At 48.2% G+C, this 24,554-nt stretch overlaps 1 protein-coding gene across 1 annotated transcript in view; it reads right to left on the reverse strand.

Moving 5' to 3' along the window:
- Positions 1-13,094: 13,094 nt before the first annotated feature.
- The window catches only part of CC2D2A (coiled-coil and C2 domain containing 2A), a 118,183-nt gene continuing 106,723 nt past the window's right edge, over positions 13,095-24,554 (reverse strand). The window contains exons 30-36 of the mRNA XM_065405183.1: positions 23,704-23,793; positions 22,404-22,517; positions 19,337-19,471; positions 17,711-17,833; positions 15,683-15,741; positions 14,965-15,142; positions 13,095-13,302 (exon numbers count right to left, since the gene is read on the reverse strand). Of these exons, the coding sequence (XP_065261255.1) occupies positions 13,114-13,302; positions 14,965-15,142; positions 15,683-15,741; positions 17,711-17,833; positions 19,337-19,471; positions 22,404-22,517; positions 23,704-23,793 (888 nt within the window). The 3' untranslated portion in view covers positions 13,095-13,113. The remainder of the gene's footprint in view (positions 13,303-14,964; positions 15,143-15,682; positions 15,742-17,710; positions 17,834-19,336; positions 19,472-22,403; positions 22,518-23,703; positions 23,794-24,554) is intronic.

Genomic DNA, 24,554 nt, shown 5'->3' on the forward strand with positions numbered 1-24,554 from the left:
TCTGTGGTAGTGACTCACCTGAAGAATCAGGGTATTTTTGTGTACCTCTGTGTAGACTGGCTACTGAAGGCTGGTGTGCTGTTAAGCCATAGTGTGTCTACAACCAATCTCTACAGATCTTTGGGCGGATGAGGAGGAGCCAAAGTCAATCTTGTGTGTCCTGCACAAAGGATTCCCTTCATTGGCACTGTACTGGACTCAGTAGAGTGGAGAGCTTTCCTGCCAGAAGATTTTTCAAAAGGAGCCATTACCTATTAAAGATTCAGTGATGTCCCACTCAGAGAGTAAAATTCTTTGAGTCTCATGGCAGCCCTACCTACATGACTTTGCCTGTCTGCGAAATAGATATACCAGTTCTACAGGCCAAGCGGGGACAGTCTTCACTTGATCACCATGCCTCAGAATACCATAGCTGCTCTAGACTGGTGGTTAGTCAGAATGAATGTACTCAGTGAGGTACTATTCAATCCCCATTCCCATCCTGGACAGTGACTTCAGACACATCGTTCATCAGTTGGTTCAGGCTATGTTTTCCAACTGGGGTCAACCAGATGTGGATCTGTTCACAAGTCCAACAAGAAGTGTTGCCTCTTCTGTTCTAGAGAAGGCAGGGACAGTCAGTTTGTGTCAGATGCCTTCCTTCTGGGCTGGGGGAAGGCGCTGATGTGTATACTTTAGTGAGGAAGAGACACCAGGCCAGAGCAAGGATGAGTCTCATTGTTCGGGCTTGGCCACACCAGCATCTCCTGCAACTGTCTGATGGTCTCCAGATATGTTGTCACAGCAGGAGGGCAGAAGCTTTCATCTGGACCCACATCTCCGCCTGACAGTGTGGGTGACCAGACTTGGCTTTGTCTGCTCTTGAAGAGGTCATGTACCTCATCTATGCAAGACATACTTGTTCACTCTAGAAAGTAGTCCACTAGAAACTTACCAGCTGAAGTGGTCCTGATTTCAGGCATGGAGGAAGAGAAGTTCTTATTGCCTGTATCGGCTTCCATTCCTTGTGTTCTGAACTATTTATTTCACTTGAAGAATCAGGGATTATCTAACTGATCATTAAGTGTTTACTTGGCAGCCAGTTGTGTATTACATGCTTGTAGATGGTAGACTTGTTTGTTCATGGTTCAGTTAAGAGAGCCCATGCCTGCCTTGGGACCTTAACTTAGTTTTGGCTATGTTGATGAAATCACCCTTCAAACCCCTGTCTGAGTGTATGCTTTTTCTCTTAGAATGGCCTTCATTATTGCTGTCAGCAGACAGAATGAGTTAAGTGCACTTATGGCTCATTTCCCATTCACAAGCACAATGTAGTTCTAAGAGCCGGTCCCAGATTCTTTCTTAAGGTGGTGCCTGATATTGTGCCCCCCCCCCCCCCAACTGCACTCTAATAAAGGGGAATCTTTCATAAATTGGATCCCAGAAAGGCTCTTGTCTCAGTCCTGTCCACTTAAGTTTTTGTTAGCATAAGATACAAACATTTGAAATGATTAAAAATGACTTGGGTTATATGGCTTCCCCCCCCCCCGACTGTTCTACAATGAATTAAACTCTGTGTTGCTGAATGTTACATGCTAGCAAAAGTTCCTGTTCTTGCTGTGATTCATACACATTGGATGAGAGGTGTGGCTACTTCCTTTTCCTGTCTTTAGCCATCAGAGTTGCAACGTGGATTTCAGTGCATACCTTCACTAAACACTAGGCTCTGGCAAGGTGGTGCTCCAGTATCTAGGACTCTGTTTCTACTTTCAGGTGAGTTTTTAGAACAGCTTATTAGTGTTCCATAAGTGGGAATATGCAGAACCACTCAAAGAAGAAATGTAGATTACTTGCCAGTAACTGCAGCTCTTCAAGAGGGCTCTGCATATTCCTACTTCCCACCTGCCTTCCCCTGTGGGAGAGTATTGCTTGTTCTGTGTCTCTGGATTTGCAGTGGAAGAAACTGATGGGATAAGGGTACTCTGCCCCCCTTGTAGCCTGGCCCTCAGAACATAAGTGAGAGGGTGAGGCCATAGAAGTGCTCAAGATGCCTCTGCCAGAAGAAGGTGCTACTGCAGGGCACCGCACCGTAGGTGGGATGTGCAGAGCCATTGCTAAGAACAGGTAAGTAACCCTCATTTTGTAATGATGACGTTGGCATTAACAAACCCCTGTAGGCATGGAGATGGGGAAATGAGACTCAAGTTGTTTTTTGTAACAGCCTTAAATTTGTAATCATGATTTTTATTTCCTGTGTCCAGTGACAGCTACAGACTTCATCTTTGCTCATGGTGAAGTGACTACTAAAGAGCTGGGAATGTACAAAGATACTTCTCAATTAGCTTTTATTATGAAACACAATGCTAGAAAAGGCACAGAAATAAAAAAAAAGCAACTTACACATAGAAAAGAACTATCATAGATACAAATTAATATACAGATCACTCTTGAAATAGGTGTCATAAGAAAGTTACAGCAGAACTATCTCTTCAGTTGCCATTTTTGTGTGAAAGATGCCATAATTCCATGCTTAGCAGTAGCTTTTGTATACAAAACAACTATTAAAAGGACAAACATACTGGCTCTTTGCTAGCTTGAGGGCCTGATTCTTTCACAAACTAAATAATACAATTAAGTCAATGCAGTCAGGGCAGCGTAAGGAGAAACATAAGTCCAAAATGTTCACTAGTCTCTGTCATGGAGTCACCGGGCCAATGCTCTGGAACTACTCCATACAAAGCCAGTCATGATTGTGGTGTAGCATGCCGCCTTTCTGAGCATATTATCACCCGGGCAAGAAGCTTACACAGATTTGACCGTCCTGGGTCTGACCTTCAACATCCGCCTCCTCCCCTTTGCTTTCTGCAGTGCATCCGCCTGCGCGGGGCTCCTGGTGAAGCCAGAGGGCCCTGCACCCCAGCTCCTGCAGTCAGCTGTGACTCTCAGCTAGCATGTAGAACAGAAGATTTATTAGTTGACAGGAACACAGCATAGAACAGAGTTTGCTATCTCAGAAGTCAGTGACTTTCTGGAAGCCTGGGCCACATGGCCTGGACTATTCTTCCAGTCCCCCAAGCAGACTGCCTCTGCCACACGTGTTGCTTCTCCTTGTCTTTATCCTGCTTCCTGGGGAAAAGGTGTCATCTGGTCACAGCCCCCTCCTGGGTGGCAGGTTATGAAGGGCACTGCCATAGCATAGGTGCAGACTGCTGGACAGCCTCACCTGCTCCGAGGGCCTCAGCAACAATCTCTCACACACAATTCCTGCTACTGAAATATTGGTGCAGTACACAGGGAAACTGAGGTACATACAGTATTGGTATATGACAGTGATGGGGGTGGTTATGGAGCGCACATGGGGCATGATTCTGTAGTAGTACCCCATCCTCCCAGTAAAGGTCTGGACCTGTTTCTTAATTGGGGAAGCAGGCCAATCTCTAATCACCTCTACCTTGGCTGGCTCTGGCTTTAGGCAGCTGCTCCCCAGCTTGTGGCCCAGGTATGATACCTCTACCATCCCCACCTTGCACTTCCTAGCTTTTATAGTCAGTCCTGCATCCTGGAGCTGGTCCAGCACCTGTTTAACCTGGGACCCGTCTAGCTAAAAACAAATATCAATATACATCAGGGCAAAATTCTCCATCTCCTTGAGTAACTGGTACACCATGGGCTGGAAGGTTGCAGATGCCCCCTTTAGGCCAAAAGGTGGGTCCAAGAACTCATAGCTGCAGCCGGGTGATAAAAGCAGATTTCAGGTTGGCAGCTGGATCCAAAGTCACTTGCTAGTAGCCCTGGGTGAGATTCCCTAGTAGTGAGATAACAAGCTCCCCCTGTGTGTCTAGGAGCTCATCAGGCCTAGGCATGGGGTTTGCATCGAACTTGGTGATGGCATTAAGTTCTTCTTCGAGTGATTGCTCATGTGTATTCCACTAAAGGTGTGCGTGCTCGCCACGTGCACCGGTGCCAGAAGTTTTTCCCTTAGCAGTACCCATACGGGGGGAGCACTGCTGTGACCCCTGGAGTGGCACCTGTATATCGTGCCATAAAGGGGGCTGCGTGCTCCCCCCACCCTCAGTTCCTTCTTGCTGCCAGTGAAGGTAGTCGGAACTTCTGCTCCAGCCTTGGCTGCAGCGCTTATAACCTTAGTGGTATCCCATTCGTGAGTGAACAGTTTCTCTAGTTCTTAGCGTGGCTCGGGGCATGCCCCGTTGCCCAGGCTTCAAGTCGTGCGACTCTTGTTGCAATTCTATTCCCAGAAGCGATCCATGCTCCCAGTGTCTTTGCTGTCTGGGCGAGGCTCACGTTAGTGAGCGTTGTAAGATCTGCCGTTTGTTCAAGCTTCGGACGAAGCGAGAACGTGAGATCCGACTCCGGGCCCTTCTTACGGAGTCGGCACTGGCCCTGGCACCGACGCGTCGACCTGCCCCCACGCCGGGTACCGCGTCTTCGGTGTGCAGTGAGGCACCATCTACCAGTCGGCACCGCTCCCTGGCTAAGAAGCAAGGGAAGACTCAGCGGCGCTGAGATAAGGAAAGGGGTGAGTCCAGACCCGAGTTGGGTAGCCCATGATCCCCATCGGGAACTAGACCTCCGACTCGGGCTGAGCAGAGCGCGAGCCTCTCCTGAAGTGAGGATGCCTTCGACACCAGAGGCAGCCCAGGCCATGCGTGACATCCTAGCCCTATTGCTGCCGGGAGCGCCACCTCAGTCGGACTCCTGGTCCTGAGGGAAGCCCGGCACCGGGCCTGGGTCCGGAGTTCGACCCAACGGTGCCGTTGGACATTGAAGGCACGGTACCAGCTGCCTCCTCGGCGCTGGACGAGTCCATTGCGGTGCCGCCTCCCATCTCTCAGGAGGACTTTAAGGCTCACCAGGAGCTGCTTAGAAGGGTGGCGTCGAACCTCCAGCTCCAGGCCGAGGAGATGCAGGAGCCCTCGGACACAATGTCCTGACCTCTTCGGCACTGGGCCGTGTGGTCCTTCCTCTGCACCAAGGGGTGGCCAATATTTCCACTGGCCTTTGGCAGACCCTGGCCTCCCTGGGGCCCATTTCTAAGAAGGCCGAGAGGAAGTATTTTGTGCCCACAAAGGGGTACGAATACCTCTACACCCACCCGGCCCTGAACTCTCTGCTGGTAGCGTCCATTCACCTCCGTGAGAGACATGGCCAGCCCGCGCCCACCCCCAAGGACAAGGACGCTAGGAGACTTGACACCTTTGGAAAAAAGGTTTATTCCTCGGCAAGTTTCCAGCTCAGAGTGGCTAACCACCAGGCGCTACTGAGCTGCTATGATTTTAATCTGTGGGGGTCCCTCCCAAAGTTTGAACCCCTCCTTCAGGACAAAGACAGGAAGAAGTTCCGGGCCTTGGTCGACGAGGGGTCGGCGGCGGCCAAAGCAGCTCTCCAGGCAGCTTCCGATACAGTGGACACAGCGGCCCGTTCCATGGCTTCGGCCATCTCCATGCGAAGGGCGTCGTGGCTCTCGCTGTCGGGGCTGTCCATGGAGTCCCAGTCCATCATGCAGGACCTGCCGTTCGACGGGAGGGCCCTGTTCGCAGACCAGACGGACACACGTCTGCACGGGATGAAGGATTCCTGCACCACCCTGCAGACGCTAGGCCTGTATGTCCCCCTCGCCAAGGACAAGCTCAGGCCTCAAACCTCAGCTCCCCCGGCTCGGGGCAGATACGAGCCCCCGTTTAAAAGACAGAGGGAGCAGAGGCGTAGATCACACCGCCAATCCCGTTTGGCCCCACGTCCTGGCCCCTCGCAGGGCAAGAGGCCAGGGAAGAGGCGTTTTTGACTCGTTGCGGGGGGTCACCAGGCCTATTGCCAGGGAACCCCCCCATTAATAAAGTTGAATTTTGCCAACCGTTTATCTGCCTTCCGGACACAATGGTACCGTATAACGTCGGACCGATGGGTCCTCAGCACCATCTCCCAGGGGTACAGGTCGCAGTTCGTTTCACCCCCTCCCTGCCATCCTCTGTTCTGGGAGCCGGCCAGGGACCCGGAGCATGTCGTCCTCCTCCTAGGCGGGGAGGTAGCGCGCGCCTCCTCTCCCTGGGAGCTGTGGATATGGTACCTCAGGAATTCCAGGGAAAGGGATTTTATTCCAGGTATTTCCTCATCCCGAAGGTGAAGGGCAGGCTCCGGCCCATCCTCGATCTGCGGAATCTCAACCAGTTCCTGGTTCGTTGCAAATTCCGCATGGTGTCCCTATCCTCTGTTATTCCATCCCTAGACCCGGGAGATTGGTTCACAGCTCTGGACCTTCAGGATGCGTATTTTCACGTCCATATTTTCGAGGGTTACAGGCGCTTCCTCAGTTTCCTGGTGGATCAGGACCACTACCAGTTTACGGTCGTCCCCTTTGGCCTTTCTACAGCCCCCAGGGTCTTTACAAAGTGTATGGCGGTGGTGGCGGCCCACCTCAGGAGGAAAGGGCTGCAGATCTTCCCCTCCCTCGCTGACTGGCTGCTCAAGGGCAAGTCTTGGTCTCAGGTGCAGGAGCAGATGAACTTCCTGCGCAGCTCTAGGCCTTGTGGTAAACGAGGAGAAATCCACGTTACTCCCAGTTCAGCACATACACTTCATAGGGGCGCTGTTAGACTCCTGGGTGGCCATGGCCTCCCTCCCATGGGACAGATTCGAGACGCTCAAAGCTCTCATCTCCTCGGTCACGGCCTTCCCGCTAACTATGGCACGAGTGTGCTTTCAAATCCTAGGCCATATGGCAGCATGCACCTCTGTGGTGCGATATACCAGGCTCAGGATGAGGCCCCTTCCCCTCGGGCTGGCCTCCCGATACTCTCAGGCCAGGGACGGCCTGGACAACGTCATCACGGTACCACCAACGGTGGTGGCAGGCCTACAACGGTGGTCCCTCCCGAGCACCATGCTTCAGGGTATTCCCTTCCGAAAGCCCCCTCCCTCACTCGATCTGGTGTTGGATGCCTCAGACGGGGAGCGAACGTGGGGGGCTTCAAGACTTAGGGCATGTGGTCACCCGAGGAACTATCTCTGCCCATAAATGTCAGAGAGCTCAAGGCCGTGCCCCTGGCGTGCGTGGCCTTCTGCCAGCACATAGAGGGGAAGGTGGTTAGAGTCCTCATGGACAATACAACCGCCAGGTATTATGTCAACAGGCAAGGGGGCACGCGTTCCCCGGCCTTGTGCTGGGAAGCCCAGCTCCTGTGGGAGTTCTGTATAGCCCACGACATCCTCCTGAGGGCTTTTTACCCGCCTGGCAAGAGCAACACGCTCGCGGACCACCTGAGCAGGGTTTTCTCCCAACAGCACGAATGGTCCCTGCACAGGGAAGTGGCCTGGTGCCTCTTCTAAGGGTAGGTCTACACTTACCCGTTAGTTCGGCGGCAAGCAAATCGAACTTCTGGGTTCGACTTATCGCGTCTTGTCTGGACGCGATAAGTCGAACCCGGAAGTGCTCGCCGTCGACTGCGGTACTCCAGCTCAGCGAGAGGAGTACGCGAAGTCGACGGGGGAGCCTGCCTGCCGCGTCTGGACGGAGGTAAGTTCGAACTAAGGTACTTCGAACTTCAGCTACGTTATTCACGTAGCTGAAGTTGCGTACCTTAGTTCGAATTTGGGGGTTAGTGTAGACCTGCCCTTAGGGTGGGGCACTCCCGAGGTAGACCTGTTCACCACTGCCCAGAATCACCTGTGTCCATGATTCTGCTCCAGGGCAGGAAAGGGCGAGGGTGTGATATTGGACGTGTTCCTGATCCAATGGTCGGGGCCCGTCTTCTACACCTTCCCGCCCTTCCCCCTGATAGGCAGGGTCCTACAGCAGGTGAAGTCAGACAGGGCGTGGGTTATCCTCATAGCCCCGGACTGGGCCTGTCAACATTGGTACGGGATCTTACTACAACTCTTAGCGGCTGCCCCGCACTTGCTGCCGCTTCGCCTGGACCTCCTCTCCCAGGAGGAAGGTCATCTCTTCCACCCCAACCTGACCGCGCTTCACTTGACAGCGTGGCTGCTCCGTGGTTGATTGAGGAGGAAGGGAGATGTTCTGAGGATGAGAGACAGGTCCTGCTGGAGAGTAGGAAACCCTCCACACGTCAAACCTACCTAGCCAAATGGTATTGGTTCTCCAAGTGGGCGAGGGATAGGGGCTCCTCTCCCTCTATCCAGCTCGTCCTCCATTACCTCCTCCTCCATCAGGGTGCACCTGGTGGCCATTTCGGCTTTCCACCCCCGGTGCAGGGTCACTCGGTGTTTTCACATCACATGACATCCCGGTTTCTAAAAGGATTAGATTGGGCATTCCCTTACGCCAGACCCCCGGTCCTGCCCTGGGACCTGAACCTAGTGCTCTCCCGCCTCACAGGGCCGCCTTTTGAGCCTTTAGCCACATGTTCGTGGTCCCACTTATCATGGAAAGTGGCATTCTTAGTGGCCATCACCTCAGGCTGCTGGGTCTTGGAGCCCTGACCTCTGAACCACTGTATACGGTTTTCCATAAGGACAAGGTTCAGCTGCGCCCTCACCCCACCTTTTTGCCGAAGGTAGTCTCGGCTTTTCACATGGATCAGGATATTTTCCTCCTGGTCCTCTGCCCTAAGCCCCATTCCCCCTGCTCCTCCCACTGGCCAGTACCAAATTCTCCCTGTCAAAGTAAGGCATCATCATGTTGACATGGTATACCTGGTGGCTGTGAGCCGTTAGACAATTCCACCACATCATGCACTTCATTCAGCTGCTTTATTACCTTAAAGGGCCCATCCCAGGCACTTTGTTCTTTATAATGGGACTGAGAACCATCACCTGGTCTCCAATGGCAGAGGAGTGGGTATGCACTGAGCGGTGCCCTTCTGCTTCCCTTGGGTACTGGCTAGATTCTCCCTGGCCAACCCCATGAGGTCAGCAAGCTTTTCCTGGAAAGTCAGTACATACTCCACCACTGCTTCTCCACTGGGGGAGGCCTTCCCCTCTCATTTGTCCCTCTTCAAGTACAGGGGTTCCCTCGCTTTCCCATACAGCAACTCAAAAAGTGAGAACCCTATAGATTCCTGGGGCACTGCCTGGTACACGAACAGCAGGTGGGGTAAATACTTGTCCCAAGCCTGCAGGTGCTGGCTCATAAAGGTCTTCATCATCTTTCGAGGCCCATTGAATCTCTCCACCAGCCCACCCTTCTCCCACAAGTACCAGAGCAGGGTTGATATGAAATGGGAGCCGTGGTCTGTAAGGACCTACTTGGGGAACCCCACTCTGCTGAAAATGGTCAATGTCTGCCTCGGGATAGCAAGTAGCAAAAATCTACCACCACCAGAATGTATTTTTTCTCCATCCAAATTGCCTTGCTGAAGGGCCCCACTGTGTCCATGGCCACCTTCTGAAAAAGCGCCTCTATGATGGGCAGGGGCCTCAAAAGTGCGTTCCCGTTGTCTTCCCCACCCTCTGGCAGGGGTCGCAGGACCTGCAGTACTGCTGGACAGCATGAAAGACTCTAGGCCAGTAAAAGTTCTGTAGCAGCCTCTGCCTGGTGCGCTGGATTTCCTGGTGTCCCGAGAGAGAGGGACCTAGTGCGCCAGATACAGTAGCCTGGGGTGGTACGTCTGGGGGCCCTACGAGCCGCCTCCTGATCCCCCACCATTCCACTTCCCCTGGGGGAGCCCATTCCCGGTACAGGAATCCCTTCTCCCAGCAGCCTTCCCCCAGCAGCTTGCTGCAGTTAAGTTCCCTCAGCTTCTTTAAGGAGAGATCCTGCCACCTTGACCTGGAATTCAGCAGCTGGGAAAGGGATGGGGACCAGCTCTCTCTCAGTGGCTGGGTCCAAGGCAGCAGCCCCACCAAGTCCTGTCCCTGGTGGCTCCCTGCCATGGTAGGGCCTCGTGCCGCCTGTGTGATACCCGCCCCAGTATCAGGGCAGAGTGCCCCTCGCTGGCTCTGGCTATGGGTAATGACTGGGGGCTGCCTGACCAATCCACCAGGTCACTCCCCATCAGCACCTCAGTTGGCGACTGCTGGTGCACCCCCCATATCTGTGGGGCCCTCCTTAGCCCCCCCATTTCAGATGTACCCTCACCACAGGTACCTCAAATGGGGACCTGCCCACACCCTTCAGTGTCAGATAGGTGTTGGGCACCACCTGGTCTGGGGCCACCCCCTTGGGCCAGGCCCATATCACCTGAGTGCCCAATACCCAGGGGAATGAGGCACTTGCTCCTTAGGGGCCATCCTGCACCGACCCTGTAAACTGAATCCAGAGCATCAAGGCTCCCTGAGGAGCTGGCTTGGAAGACTCCTCGCTCTTGGGCCAGTGCTAAACTGCCAGGCCCTCCTCCAGCTGGGCTCCCACCCCATTAACCCTTGGAGGGCTTGGTTTGCTCTTCCTGTCCCTGAGCTTTTGGCACCAGGTCGATCTGTGGCTCTTCTGCCCACATTAATTACACCTCACGTCTCATTGGTCCCCTGGGGCCAGTTGGTCAGCTCTGGTATTGGCTGTGCCTCTCAGGAGGGATTTATCCGAGTCCCCCTTCTGGGGAGCCCCTGGGTGATTCCCCTTCTGTACTGATGTGGGCCTGTTGCCCTGGGATTCCAGTCCGTATCCCAACCGGCTGTCTGCAAACTCATCAGCCAGCAACCCTGTGTGGTGCAGGTCCTTCGACCTCTCGTCCACCAGCCACATCCTCAGGTCAGGGGGACAGTGTTCATATAGTTGCTCCAGCCCCACCAGTTCAATCACGTCCTCCTTGGTCTGGGCCCCGGCCCCACTTGCGGGTGTATTCCCCCATCAGGGTGACCAGTTCCAGATAGGTCATCCCCTGGGTCTTCTGCATACTCCGGAACCTTTTTCTGTATGCCTTGGGGATCAGCTCAAACTTGCAGAGCAGGGCTTGTTTGAACAGTTCATAGTCCCCTGCTTACCTCCCGTCCCTCTGGCTGAACATCCCTATGGCCTTGGGACCCAGTAAGGGGGTGAGATGCCAAAGCCTGTCTGCAGGGTCAACCTGGTCCACATTGCAGGCCTTCTCAAAGGCAGTGAGGAAGGCATCTGTATCATCCCCTTCCTTAAACTGAGGCAGCACTTTTATATCAGAGTTCCCCGTGGGCTTAGCCACCCTGGGCCCATCCCCACTCACCCCAGTAGGGGGTCTCTCTGTTTCTCAGCTCCACCATCACCAGTTCATGCTGCCTCTATCTCCGACGGTCCTCCTGTTCCTTCTCATGGTCCTCCAGCTCTTTCAGTTTCAGTTCCATTTCCAACTCTAACCGTCAGCTCCACTGACGGGGAACCTACCCCTGCTGGTCGGGTAGGTGGGTGCTGGGATCACCTGACTGCTTTCACCCCCTCCCGGGGCCCCGGTTGGGTCGGTGTCTGGGGTGACCCCTGAGGCTGCCTGGCTGCTCCCAGCCTCTCTCATGGCCCCAGCTGGGTTAGGAACCAGCTCCTTAGAGCGATCATTCTCCAATTAAGCAATTAGCTGTGCCTTGGTGAATCTTTGAATTCGCAGCTCTCTTCCCTCGGCACAGCTCTACCATGTTCTTCTTAAGGAGATGGTTATAAGCCATCCTTTCGCTGTTCCCAAGTTGCCAGGGACTCACAGGCCAATGCTCTCTCAGCTCCCCACGGTCCCTGGGAGAACCCCTTCAGTGCGACAGCCCTTCTTGGGGGTCCATTCTCTCTCAGGGCTAAGCTGTAGGCTCCTCCACCCCTGGACCTGCACCTATCTGAGTCACCAGCATGCCTGTCTCTCGCTAATCCCCCTTCGTTTTACTGCTCCCCAGTCACTTACTGCAGGATGCTTTGTCCACGGGGTGCAGCTCATCCCACCGCTCCCACCAGTTGTCACAGAGTCATGGAGCCAGTGCTCTGGAACTACTCCATACAAAGCCAGTCAGAATTGGGGTGTAGCATGCTGCCTCTCTCTGAGCATATTGTCACCAGGGCAAGAAGCTTACACAGCATCGACCTTCCTGGGTCTGACCTCGGAGCACTCAGCATCCCCTTCCTCCCGTGTGCTTCCTGCAGTGGGTCTGCTCGGATGGGGCTCCTGGGGAAGCCAAAGGACCCTGCACCCCAACTCCTGCAGTCAGCAGTGACTCTCAGCCAGCATGTAGAACAGAAGGTTTATTAGTTGACAGGAACACAGCATAGAACAGAGCTTGCTATCACAGAAATCAGTGACTTTCAGCCAAGTCCATCTTGGGGAGTCCTGAGCCTGACGGTCTGGACTCCTCCCCTTCCAGTCCCTGAAGCAGGTGGCCTAGCTTCTAGCAATCCGACCTCCGACACACCCGTTGCTCCTCCTCCTCCTCTTTGTCCTGCTTCCCGGGCAAAAGGTGTCACCTGGTCGCAACCCCTCCTGGGTCTCACGTTATGAAGAGCACTGCCATAGCGTAGGTGCAGACTGCTGGGCAGCCTCACCTGCCCTGAGGGCCGCAGCAAAAATCACACACCTAGTTCCCACCACCGAAATATTGGTGCAGTACACAGGGAAACTGAGGCACACACAGTATTAGTATATGACAGTAAGACTCACATGTAACATAACAAGATGAATAAAACCCCACTTCGTCACAGTCTCTTGCCTGAAGTAATTTCACTGGACAGAGTTTCTGAACCATCCACGTAGGATGCATACAGGTTGGTGTCAGCTGAAAGTGGGTAGGCAGAGTTCCTCCTTTAGGTGTTTTACCCAAGCTGTTGAGGCCAGGCCCGGATGGGAAAGCTATGTCTACAATTAACATTTTGGGGGGAAATCTCCCACCCTAACAGCAGCTCTGAAAGTACCAGTGCTTACTGGGAGGCTTAGTGGGTATAGGCTGCCAGTGTCTACTGGCATTTTTACCCTCAGAGCTATGAACAAGCTGGAGAATGGCTCTGCTCCATACATAATGTTTCATAGTATACAGAGGCAAAAGCCAGCATGCACACAATCTCTTATATAGGCAAAAAACCAAGGCCTGGAAAGCGCCTCAGAATATCTACAAAGGCAATGTCCAAAATACTACTATGCTTTTTCATCTTCACTGTTAGGGGATGTGAACAATACTCCAAACAATTCCCTTATGTACAATTGGATGCAATGTTTTTTTAAACCAAAGCATTTCTCTGACAAGGAGTTGCTGTCTCATTGAGTGCCTTTATTCCAGTATAAACTTTTATCTACTACGAACAAGTGAAGCAATGTAAATCCACACAGAGAGAACACTTTTGGGATAAGCATGGACGTATACTGCTAGAGCAAATTCTGCATTTGAAACATCGATGGTATGGACTCCGGTACTATGCACAGCTTCTATTAAAGGTTTCACTTCAGAAAATGGCATATGAATAGGAAATCCAGAAACCTGAGGGATTTAATGAAAAAAAATAATTAGCGATAGTGAGAAATGACTGTTTCTCTCTCATTAGTTGAGGTATTGAATCAGACTATAAAGAGCTTTACACCAGGTAGGGAAAGTAAAAAAAGCTACAGCAATTTCACGGTGGATGCAAGTTCAGCTTTTCTTTTAAGAGCACTTATTACTGGACTGAGACGAGATTATTACATGCTGAATAACCTGCCTACTTCACATTAAAATTAATGCCCCCTTTCCAACTTCAAACTATGTTTAAGCAATGCACAGCTTCCTCAGTGGATGTTTAATTCCTGTCAGCCCTTTGGCCCTACTCCAAGACAGGCCCACTGCCTTTCTACTGTGACCACCCGTCTGCACCTGCTGTCTTTTAGAGCACCAATCAGTCAGTGGTGATGGCTTGTCCCTGAGCCCTAGTACTTGTCTGCTGCTGTCCTGCACTCCAGATACAGCATCCCCAAGCTGTACAACAACTGCAGAGTCAATTTCTAATTAAATATGCCACCTCAATAGCTGCCAACTGAATATGGTACAATATGATTGATAGCAATAAAAGCAATAGTGCATACTTGCAACCAACAGAGCCCCGCACTAACAGGAACCCTGAACCAACATTGGTTAGTGTCACAAACCTTTCAAATGAAATAATTTGTCAATTGGTTATCATTCATCTGAATTTACAATGATGTGGGGGCCAGATGATTTCTCCCCCCCACAGTTGCTAGAGTAGAGTACGAGTAGTGCACGAGGGTATGGTGATTCTGAGCTGAGAGGGTGGGAATGCTGTCTCTGCAGCATTTGTACCCACTTGCTGGTACTGTACAGAAGTTCCTTTGTCAGAGCTCTCAGAGGTTGGAGCTTGGAGGGGTGCGTGCTGGGGTAGAGTTGTTGACAGTGCTGCAGTCAGCCATCTTGTATGTTCAGCCACTGCCACTTGAAAACCAAACATCACATACCTAAAAATAATTTTTAGGACCCTGAGAGGCAAGACCATGCAGCTGCATGCTTGCAGTTCTGTTATCAAAATGGAAGGACGGTTTGGACAGCTGACCTTAGGTTTAGATGCCTCTGACATTTTATTATTGTTATGACGAGAAATGCTTTGCTAATAAGAAGAATGAATTGTTATTGGCTGTTGCTAGGAAAATTGTTAGCCTATTAGGGGCTATTATGAGTTATGTGCTTTGTTTAAAAAATTATAAAAAGTTTAGTGAGAAACTGCTTTGGAGCAGTCTGAGGAAGCTCTTCTTTGGGCAAGGATCTGACACTTAAAATTCCCCATCAGCTAAACAAAACAAAGGGCCCCCAAAAGCCTGGCTAAAAATCACTCAAAACCATTTCAAACTTTAATAAATATAAATTTTCCAGAGCAGTGGAAAGAATCTCAATGTAGGCAATTCTGTTCTCCTAGAGCTGAAGTTCATTAGGGCTGGTTAGGTTGGTTGGTTTTTTTTTTTTTTGGCTGCCTTCTAAAGCATTTACTATTGGCTGGTCTTGTACCAAAGGCCTAGCACCATACGACAATTCTTTGGATATTAGGTGACTTTCTGTTAATTAAACATCAGTGATTTGATTTACTAATGTAATATTGGACTGTGAGGAACATCTACTAGTTTCATTACACAGGCTCTACATGGGCATTCATTATAGTACCCTGTAATCTCCCAGCTGTTTTTGCAGTTCTGCCTGGTGGTCATCTTCTACAGCTTTTCCTTGGAACTGTTCCAGGAGAGGCAGGAAATGACGAAGCGTGGAGGTACAGTATCTGTTCCAACGAGTTAGATGCCTTGGCCTCCACTCCATAATCTTCTCTTTCAGTATCTTTTCAATCCTGCAGTAAAATATAGCTACTTGTTATAATTGCCTTACTGGTTGATTGTTCAAGGTGTGATTCTGGCTTCACAATTTTGGATGATTCGCTCAGAAAACAGAACTCAACCTTATTTTTCTAGACACGCTACCCAGGTTGCAGAAAGCACTGGGGATCTTAAGGTAGTAAGTTCTCCACTGTTCCCAAGGCAGTTCAAAGATAAACACAACAGCAGTAACGCCACAGTGTTCTGGTTTACAAGAAACCCTCCAAAAATCACATGCTGGAGGACTGATTTTTAAGATCTCCGTGTGGCACTTGAACTTTTAATTCTTATTCTTACAATACATAGATACAGCGAAGGGAGAGACCACTCCTGGCTAAAGGGATCAAAAAGCCAGCATGCTTAATGGAGTGCCCGAGAAGTAGTTACACTTTTCCAATTGCAGCTCCTTACAATCTAGATTGGATGAGAAAGGTCTTTGGTGGTGAATCAGACTGGAGAGCTGCTGCTCACAGTGTTTAATGGAGTTACGTAGATATTTATAGAGACAAAGTTACCTGCCCTGCAGTTCTAATGCAGCAGCCTTGTCTATACGCTGGTAAATTAATTCTTCAGGCTAATAAAAAAAAAGAATTGATTAAAACATCACTTGGTATATAAGACTTCTTGTTATCAAAGATGAAAACACAGGACCATATTTTCCTCTCATGTGGGTTCACACCAGTTATTCCTGATTAACAAGGGTGTGAATGAGATCAAAATTAGGCCCATAATGTTTCACCATGTATTACATGAGGTCAGAAAAATGAATTACTGAAAAACAACATTTGGAAGTTAGAATTTTGTACACAAAGTTATTCTGTCCCTTCTGACAGTAGGTTTCAACCACGGATGTTTGTATGCTTGATTAGGTAAAGAGTGCAAGCTTGGGGTCGGACATTAAATGAACCTGGCCTGTTCACATTTTAAAGACAAATTTGACATTTTCCTTAGATTTCAGAGGCTATATTATTTGGATTTCACTTGTGACTAAGCTAACAGAGGAATGTCACAAATCATATTTGGCTTCAGACCGTATGTGGGTGTTTTCAGGACAAGAGAGATTCATCCATTCTGAATGAAACCAGATCAATTATCAAATACTGTCACTTGATATATTGTCCTGTAGACTCCTGAGGGAATTCTGCACCAAAATATAAAATATTGTGCACAGAATTTTTAAAAATTCTGCATATTTTATTTGTCAATATATAAATGTGGAGGCTCCAGCATGGCAGTAGGGAGCACAGGCCACTGGCTGCACAGAGACAGGAGAGCACCAGCCACCCTCCCCTGGACATGGACTCAGCAGTGAGGCTGCACCTGACCCTGACATGGTGCAAGGGCCAGGCCTGCCCCAGAAACACGCTGGGGTCCTGCTCCTCCGGGCCAGTTGCACCAACATAGCAAGCGAGAGAGACAAAGTCTCACAGGCATGCCCAGCCCTGGTCCCCACTCAGGTGTGGGGTGAGAGGGTTCAGTGTGGGGCAATTTGGGTGCGGGGAAGATCTGGATGCACAGGCTTTTTGGGTGGGGGGGTTTCAGGTGCAGGGGAAATGGGACTCTTTAGGGGGGCTCAACAGGGGGGAGGATCTGAGTGGGGAGGGAGTCATTGGCGGGGTCTGGATACTGGGGGAGTGGTGGGGTGGGGTTCTGGGTGCAGCTGGTTGGGGCTCAGTGGGGTGATCAAGTGCAGGGGAGCTCATTATGGTGGAGGTTCAAGTGTGGGGGGCTTGTTGGGAATGGTCTGGCGGCCAGATGCAGGGGGTCCAGATGCAGGGGGTGAGGCTTGGCAGAGTGGGTGCAGGGGGCTCGGTGACGGGGTTGTGGGCTCACCAGGGTGTCTGGGTATGGGGGGGGTCTAGCTGCATGGGAGTTGGACTCCCCATACAGTAACCTCTCCCCCCCATGGCTGAGGAGCAATGGGGGAAGCAAGCTGGGTGTGTGTGTGGAGGTTTCTGGGGGTGGGTCTGATTCTGCTCTGGCCCTGGCTGTTCCTTGCACAGGAAGATGAAGTCTCATCCTCCTCTGCCCCAATCCAGCTGGGACTAGCAGCTAAGCCTGCACAGGGTAAGAGCCACAGGCCAGAGCGTCCCAGCCCACAGTGATTTACCTCTATGGCAGCTGCTCCAGGTGCCCAAAACTATGCACTCACATTGCTGGGGAGGGGCATGTGACTGCTCTTGCGGTTTCCCTTTGCTTCCCTGTCAGAAGTCATTTTTGTGCAAGGAAGCAAAGAAATCTGCGGGGGACATGAATTCTGTGTGCGCAAAATGGCCCAGAATTCACCCAGGAGTAAGCCTGTTAGGACCTAATTATTAAAGAGGTGTGGTTGGACTGCTGTACTAACCTAACAATAATAATAATTAATAATAATAATAACAACAAGTAGTTTACCCTTAAAGTGCAAGATAAAGACTTACACTCTAAATGAGAGAAAAACTGCATATAGTGAATGAAGATTTCATGTCACACCTTCCATCCCTTAAAATAGTCTAGTAATTGTTTTAAACTACAAAATGAATCTTAAGTTGGTACAATAATACCTGAACACTGGAGAGACCAGGGTATGGTAAGCTTTGTGAAAAGAAAGATTTCCATAATTTGGGTTTGCTGATATCAAAATTTATCCTTACTGGGGAATCATATTGTTGGATATTAAACCAGATCTAAAAGAGAAGAACTTTGTTAATAGCAACAGCCATACATGTATCACATCTTTTCAATGCAAAGGTAAGACATAGGTCATCACTATATTCCAGAGCTACAGTAGGAGTTACCCATATAAATTCACATGAAACAAGAGTCTTCCTGTGTATTCAATCTCATCTCAATAACAGACCTCAAAGTGGCAATTCTTCAACAAAAAAACTTCAAAAACTCTCCAACGTGAAGCTGCAGAACTGGAATTAATTTGCAAACTAGATACCATCAGATTAGGCCTGAATAAAGACTGGGAGTGGTTGGGTCATTACAAAACCTAAACTTAATTTCCTCAATACTAATTTCTCCCTACTGTTACTCACACCTTCTTGCCAACTGTCTGTAATGGGTCACTCTCTTACCACTTCAAAAGTTATTTTTCCTCCCTTGGTATCCTGCTGTTAATTGATTTATCTCATTAGACTAACTTAACACTTGGTAAAGCACCCCATATCCTTTCATGTATTTACACCTGCTCCTGTATCTTTTACTTCATGCATCTGATGAAGTGGGTTCTAGCCCACAAAAGCTTATGCCCAAATACATTTGTTAGTCTCTAAGGTGCCACAAGGACTCCTCATTTTTTATTAGTATTCTATTGTTTAACAGTGTGATTACATTTTTTAATTAAATACCGATTAATTTTTTTGAGTTAATCACGTGAATTAACTGAGATTAATCGACAGCCCTACTTCTGTGTCATCTGCCAATTTTGCCACCTCACTGTTCACATTGTAAAAAAATCAATATCTATATTAAACATTATTCCTATATGGAACCATGGGGCCCCACTGTTAACTTTTTGCAATGGTGAAAATTGACTAATTCTACTCTTTGTCAATGTCTCAGCCAATTTCCAATTTACCACAATACTTATCTTTCACCTCACAACTAGTCTTCTCAAAAGCCTCTCATGATGGACTTTGTCAAAAGCTTTCTGAAAGTCCTCCAAATAAATTGTTATTCTGTTCTCTGTTATTCATTATTTTGTTAACATGTTTGAAAATTTAGTAGTTTATGAGTCACAATTTTGCTTTGCAGAGCATGCTGATTTGCCTCTATCATATGCTGCTCTTCCTGCTGTTTGTCACAAAGTTAATCAAATAAATTAAGCAAGAGTAGGTAAATTAAATCCTACAGTGCACAGTTTTTAGTTGGTTGGGTTTTTTTGCTTGTGTATGCTATATTTATATAAGTGTTTTATAATTTACGATCTGTTTAAACTATAGTAAAAATCTGTTTTATACAACAGTTAAAGCAGAACTTTTTAAGTTGCTGGAAACGTAATCCAAGAATGGCATAAATCACTATTTGATAACATGACCCACTAATATAAAGTGTATTGGCACTGATACAGGAACTCCTGATCCACCAGGAAACAAGAGGTTAAGGGAGAGGATGACAAAGATAAGCACCATTTTCTGTGTGCGCGAGAGGGTGAGAGAGAGAGAGAAGATGGAAACACTTACATTATCAAAGCTAATCAAACAGCCCACACTTTGCAATGGACAGAAAGTATCAAACTGTCCATAACAACGTCCACTACTGGGATTCCAAATCACATACTGATTTTGCTCCCAAGTTAATACATATGCAGTTGGCCCCTAGGAAGAAAAAGATTGAAAAACATTTTTTAAAAGTTCTGCTAATATGTATTGTATTGTATTTTATTTGAAAGGGCAGTACCCACTTTATTATTGAAGCCACAGACAAATTGCACAATTGAACTATTTTTCTCTAGCTGGTTGGAGTAGTTTTCTTCAAACAGCCAACTCATCCAATTCAACCTCCATAACCAATGTTCAAGTAACTCTAAGCCCCTAAAGTGGTGTGTAGTTTTCCTTTGGCTTAAATCAGGATTGCACAAATAACCCTTCCACCCCAGCACTTTAAAAACTAAAATAAAGAAGACACTTTCCTCTACATTTTCAAGTAAATGTAGTGCTGATTAAAGTTGTCATATTGAGAGCATAACAAACTGAAGTGCTCTATTTACCCACAGAACAATCATCGTGTAAGGGATTGGACTCACCCCTGTGGCGCCTCCTGCTGGTCGCCTCAGGAATTAGCTCTCTCAGCCTTGGAGCGCCCTCTGCAGGCCGGTGATCCGCCTTGCCACTTCTGGCCCCTGTGTCCTCCCCAGACCCGGTGCCCTGTTGTCTGGGGTGCTGCCCCTGGCAGTAACCCCTCATAGCTCTGGGTCTCCCCCTCCCAGGGGAACCCCTCACCCACTATCCCCACCTTGCCTCAGTGTAAGGCTACTGCCAGTCACCAACTAGCCCCGTTCCCTGGGGCAGACTGCAGTGTAAGCCACTCCTCATCGGCAAGGTTGGGTTTGGACCTGCTGCCTTGTCCTATCCCTGGGCTGCCCTCTGCAACCCCCAGTACCTATTTGCCTTTTGCTAGGCCGCAGCCTGGGGCTTTCCAGGCTGGAGCTCCCCGGCTCCTCTGCCTTTCCCCAGCCCTGCTCCACTCAGGTACCCTGTCTCTAGCTCCCTGCAGCCAGGCCCATCTCCCTCTGCAAACAGAGAGAGACTTCCTCTGGGCCTCTGGCTCACAGCCTTTTATAAGGACCAGCTGAGCCTGATTGGGGCATAGCCCAGCTGTGGCTACTTCCCCAATTTGCCTAGCTTTTCTCTGCCACAGCCCTTTCCCTGGCTGTTTTAAGCCCTTCAGGGCAGGAGCGGGGTAACCACCCCGCTACACATGGCATACTTTTCCACACTGCCCAGTCAGTGGGCCTGATCCTTGTGCTGGATGTCTGAGACTGAGAAACTAGTTAAGTCTCCATATTCACTCAAATTCCTAGCCTCCTTGCTGAGACTGTCAGCAAGAGTTTTATTAGTTCCCTACGAACTGGTCTTAGACTGTCAACTGATCCCATAGAGGGTACTAATCAGCCTTCAGAGGAGTATTGTTTTTTGGTAACTACCAATTTGGGCACGATTTGAACGAGTCTTACACAAATACACAAAGAAGTGCAGAGTTGAGGCTCAAACAAAGCTTTGTAGCATGTGTATTCCAGCATATAAAGTCACCAACTTTTAGGGGAACCCTACAATACCCTACAAAACAACACGGTAAATTATCAGGGAAGTTTTGGTATTAATTTTAACTGACAGTCTCTCCTCATAGTCCCTTTTACAGAGACAGCTTCAGGTAAGGATCAGTAAGCATCTTTTTATAAGTTATTTGAAAAAAATGTTTCTCCAATATGTAAAAAGTAGGTCTGTATGAAAGACTAATTAGCAGGGCAGCTGTGCTGCGTATTGCATGATGCACATTTGGCAGCCCCATAGCTTCCCAGAGCCCTGCTGGAATTGCATGCATTCCACCAGAGCTAAAGGGACTTCTCTGCAATAACTCTACAGCCCCACCAAGCACTACTGGGTGGCCTCTTTACCTTCTCTTTTACTACTCCCTGTTTCTGCTGGATCCCAGCCAGATTAACAGTCAGCAAGAATGGGGAAGTGCTGACAGCATCAACAAGACAAAGAGCAAGGCAAGGCAGGACGAGGGCACTGGCCTTACCAATACCAGGCATCCCTCTGCTTTGCCACAAACCCCCATCCCTGGCATGCACTCACATCAATAGACAGCTGCCCCGGATACCCCTCTCATTTACCTCTCCAGCACCCACCTCTCTCTCACACACACAGCTGTCTTAAATATCTCTTTTGCTTATCCCAACAGCAATCCCTCATACACAGCTAGTTGCCCCACCTTCCCCATGACCCATTAACCCTGCCTGGACTTTCTGCGTTTCTGCCCTTTCCCTGGTAACATGGGCTTAATGTCCTGTTGGGGCTGTCATCATCAAGTTTTGACAAGATTAATTGGATTTTGAGTACTAGGATCTCTTCCTAATACTGCTATACTTGAGAACAAACTAAAGGAATGAAATTCTGGGAATGGATTTCCCCAAACTCAGTTTTGTAGCTCTGCTTATGTTGAGGACCCATGTGTCTGACGGTAGAATGCCTGTAATCTTCCTTCAGGGAGGCCCTCAAGGGCAGTTATAGACAGTTTGGCCATTGGTCTTGAAACCTGGTAGTAGTGCTGGTTGCTTAGAAATCCGAGCACTTCAGTGGGACAAACATTACCCATGCTGCTGAAGGAATTTAACTGCTTTAGAATTAGAAGCCCTGAATCTCCAGTGCCTTTTACCTGGTGGTGTCATTTACACCTGTGCAAAGTGACTTCCAAGAGGATTTACAGGTAGACGACAATGGTGAATAAGGACAATGGAGAATAGTTCCCACTACTCACACACAGAAGCATGGATCCAGGAGTGGGGATCTATTAGATTTATACTTAACTAATGGAGAAATAAGATCGTAGAATGCCTGATACCAGAACAGGGTTCCAGTGGCACCAATTTTTAAACCCACACCATCATTACTTTAAAATCATGTCTGCAAGAGAAAATTCAATCCATTTTTTGGAACATAATAATTTTTTACTTGTTTATGCTCTATTTATGTAAGCATTTGGATATTACATTCACATCAAATCAAACAAAACCTACTATCTTACCTCAGGAATAGCATTTCCAATTATCAGCCAGGCTTTTTTCCCCATAGCAAGAAAGTAATTACACAAAAGCACAGCATGCTCCTCCTCATCACCAGCCAGAAGATCAAGAAATTGCTGATTGAGAAACAAATACATTTTATTATTTACAAATAAACTGGGATATAGTTAATAATTCTGTTCCCAACTGAAACATTTAAGAATCTTTCCTAATATGCTGCAGCCAAAATTCTCCACTCAGATCGCCATTGTTTCATATGCAGAATGAGTGAAGAATATGCAGTGGAGATCTGCAGAGTAGATTAGAGAATTTCACCATCAGAGTCAAATTCTGTCTGCTGAGTCACACTGCAGATTTCCAGAAAATGTTTTGAGATGCTATCAATATACTGCATGACTAACCTATGATCCACAGGAATTCTATCACTCTTCAGATCCGTGTATCTCTGCTTGTAATGGTGAATGCCCAATGGAAGTAAAGTTTGGTTTAAAAAAAAAAAAGGGTATTTGTATAAAAAAACGTAGTCCTCTGTTATAATCTAATAAGCATATTGAACGTAAATTATTCTGGCCTGGAGGCTTGCAGTTCCTCAGATGTGTAGCCAGTAGGGAATGGTCTACGTGCATCTGTTAGCTAAATCCATATACAGACAGCATGCAACGATAATGTGAACATAACACATTTCCTGGAGAATTCTGAGTCCATAAACCAATGAATGATTTAGAATGAGCAAGACATTTTCAATTGTGACAGACCTAATCTTCCTCCAGTAATTTTCATGTTATTTCAAGGAAAACTGATCTTTGCTTTATACCACAATGTGAAAGTTTGAAAGGTGTGTGTGTATTTTATTTATATATATATATATATATTAACTATAGTTGAGCACTACTCAAGTGTGAACTATAATTAAAAATTAATTTTAATGACAAGCTGGCATGGGAACATTTTACATTTCAAAGTTGCAATGTACCTTTAGAAAGTCTACATCGGGGGTGGCCAACCTGTGGCTCCAGAGCCACATGCGACTCTTCAGAAGTTAATATGCGGCTCTTTGTATAGGCACCGACTCTGGGGCTGGAGCTACAGGCACCAACTTTCTAATATGTGTGGGGGGTGCTCACTGCTCAACCCCTGGCTCTGCCACAGGCCCTGCCCCCACTCCACCCCTTCCTGCCCCCTCCCCTGAGCCTGCCGTGCCCTCGTTCCTCCTCCCCATTTTCAATATTGAAAATGTAAATGACTAGAAAGAAAAATAACTCTCAACAGAAGAGGAACAAGAAATTCTAGGCCTTTACTTACATCTGATGTACTCCATAAGTCACAGATTCCAGCAAATGACACACTATCTGGCAAGAAAGGAATCAAAGCAACATATCGAGCCACCAACTCCTACAAACAAAAATAAAGAAAAGAGCATAGTCACATTCTCATTTACTATGTGGGATGAGAAAGGTATTATTTTTATTAGTCCTAACTAGATTTGAAACTTACTGCTGCTCCCACTCAAGTAGGGTGACCAGATGTCCCGATTTTATAGGGACAGTCCTGATTTTTGGGTCTTTTTCTTATATAGGCTCCTATTACCCCCCCACCCTCGTCCTGATTTTTCACATCTGCTGTCTGGTAAAATACCCATTGACTTCAATTCAGCAGGAACAGGTCCCTTTTTGGGACTTTTGTAAAGGCCTGAGCTGCCTTTTTTGACTGGGAGTCAGATCAGAACCATAAACCATATGCACAGGTTTTTGTTTCTTTAAAGTAAAATGTACATTTAAGTTTATCTAATAATTTTTTTGATAACAAGCTACTGAACATTTATTTCTAATATTTATAGATAATAAGGTATACTGACATATTAATTCTTCTGAGGCATGAGCTATATTTACAATTACATGGAGATCTAATAGCTGTTTTTTATTTTGCTGTTACATTCCTCTTTTGCCATTCATATGAATGGTTGCTGTTACATACTCATTCACAAATTCAAGGTTTCTAATACTGAGAACAACAATTTTGAAAACTGTTCTCCCAAATTCCACTATTAGACCATCTCTAAGCTTTGGATGAGATTCAAGTCTTAGGCCATGTCCAGAATAGGAAATCGGTGTTTTTAACACATTAGCTAACACGTGTGAAAAGTACCTCTTTTT

The sequence above is a fragment of the Emys orbicularis genome, chromosome 5 (genome assembly GCF_028017835.1).
Source record: "Emys orbicularis isolate rEmyOrb1 chromosome 5, rEmyOrb1.hap1, whole genome shotgun sequence".
NCBI classification, from domain to species: Eukaryota; Metazoa; Chordata; order Testudines; family Emydidae; genus Emys; species Emys orbicularis.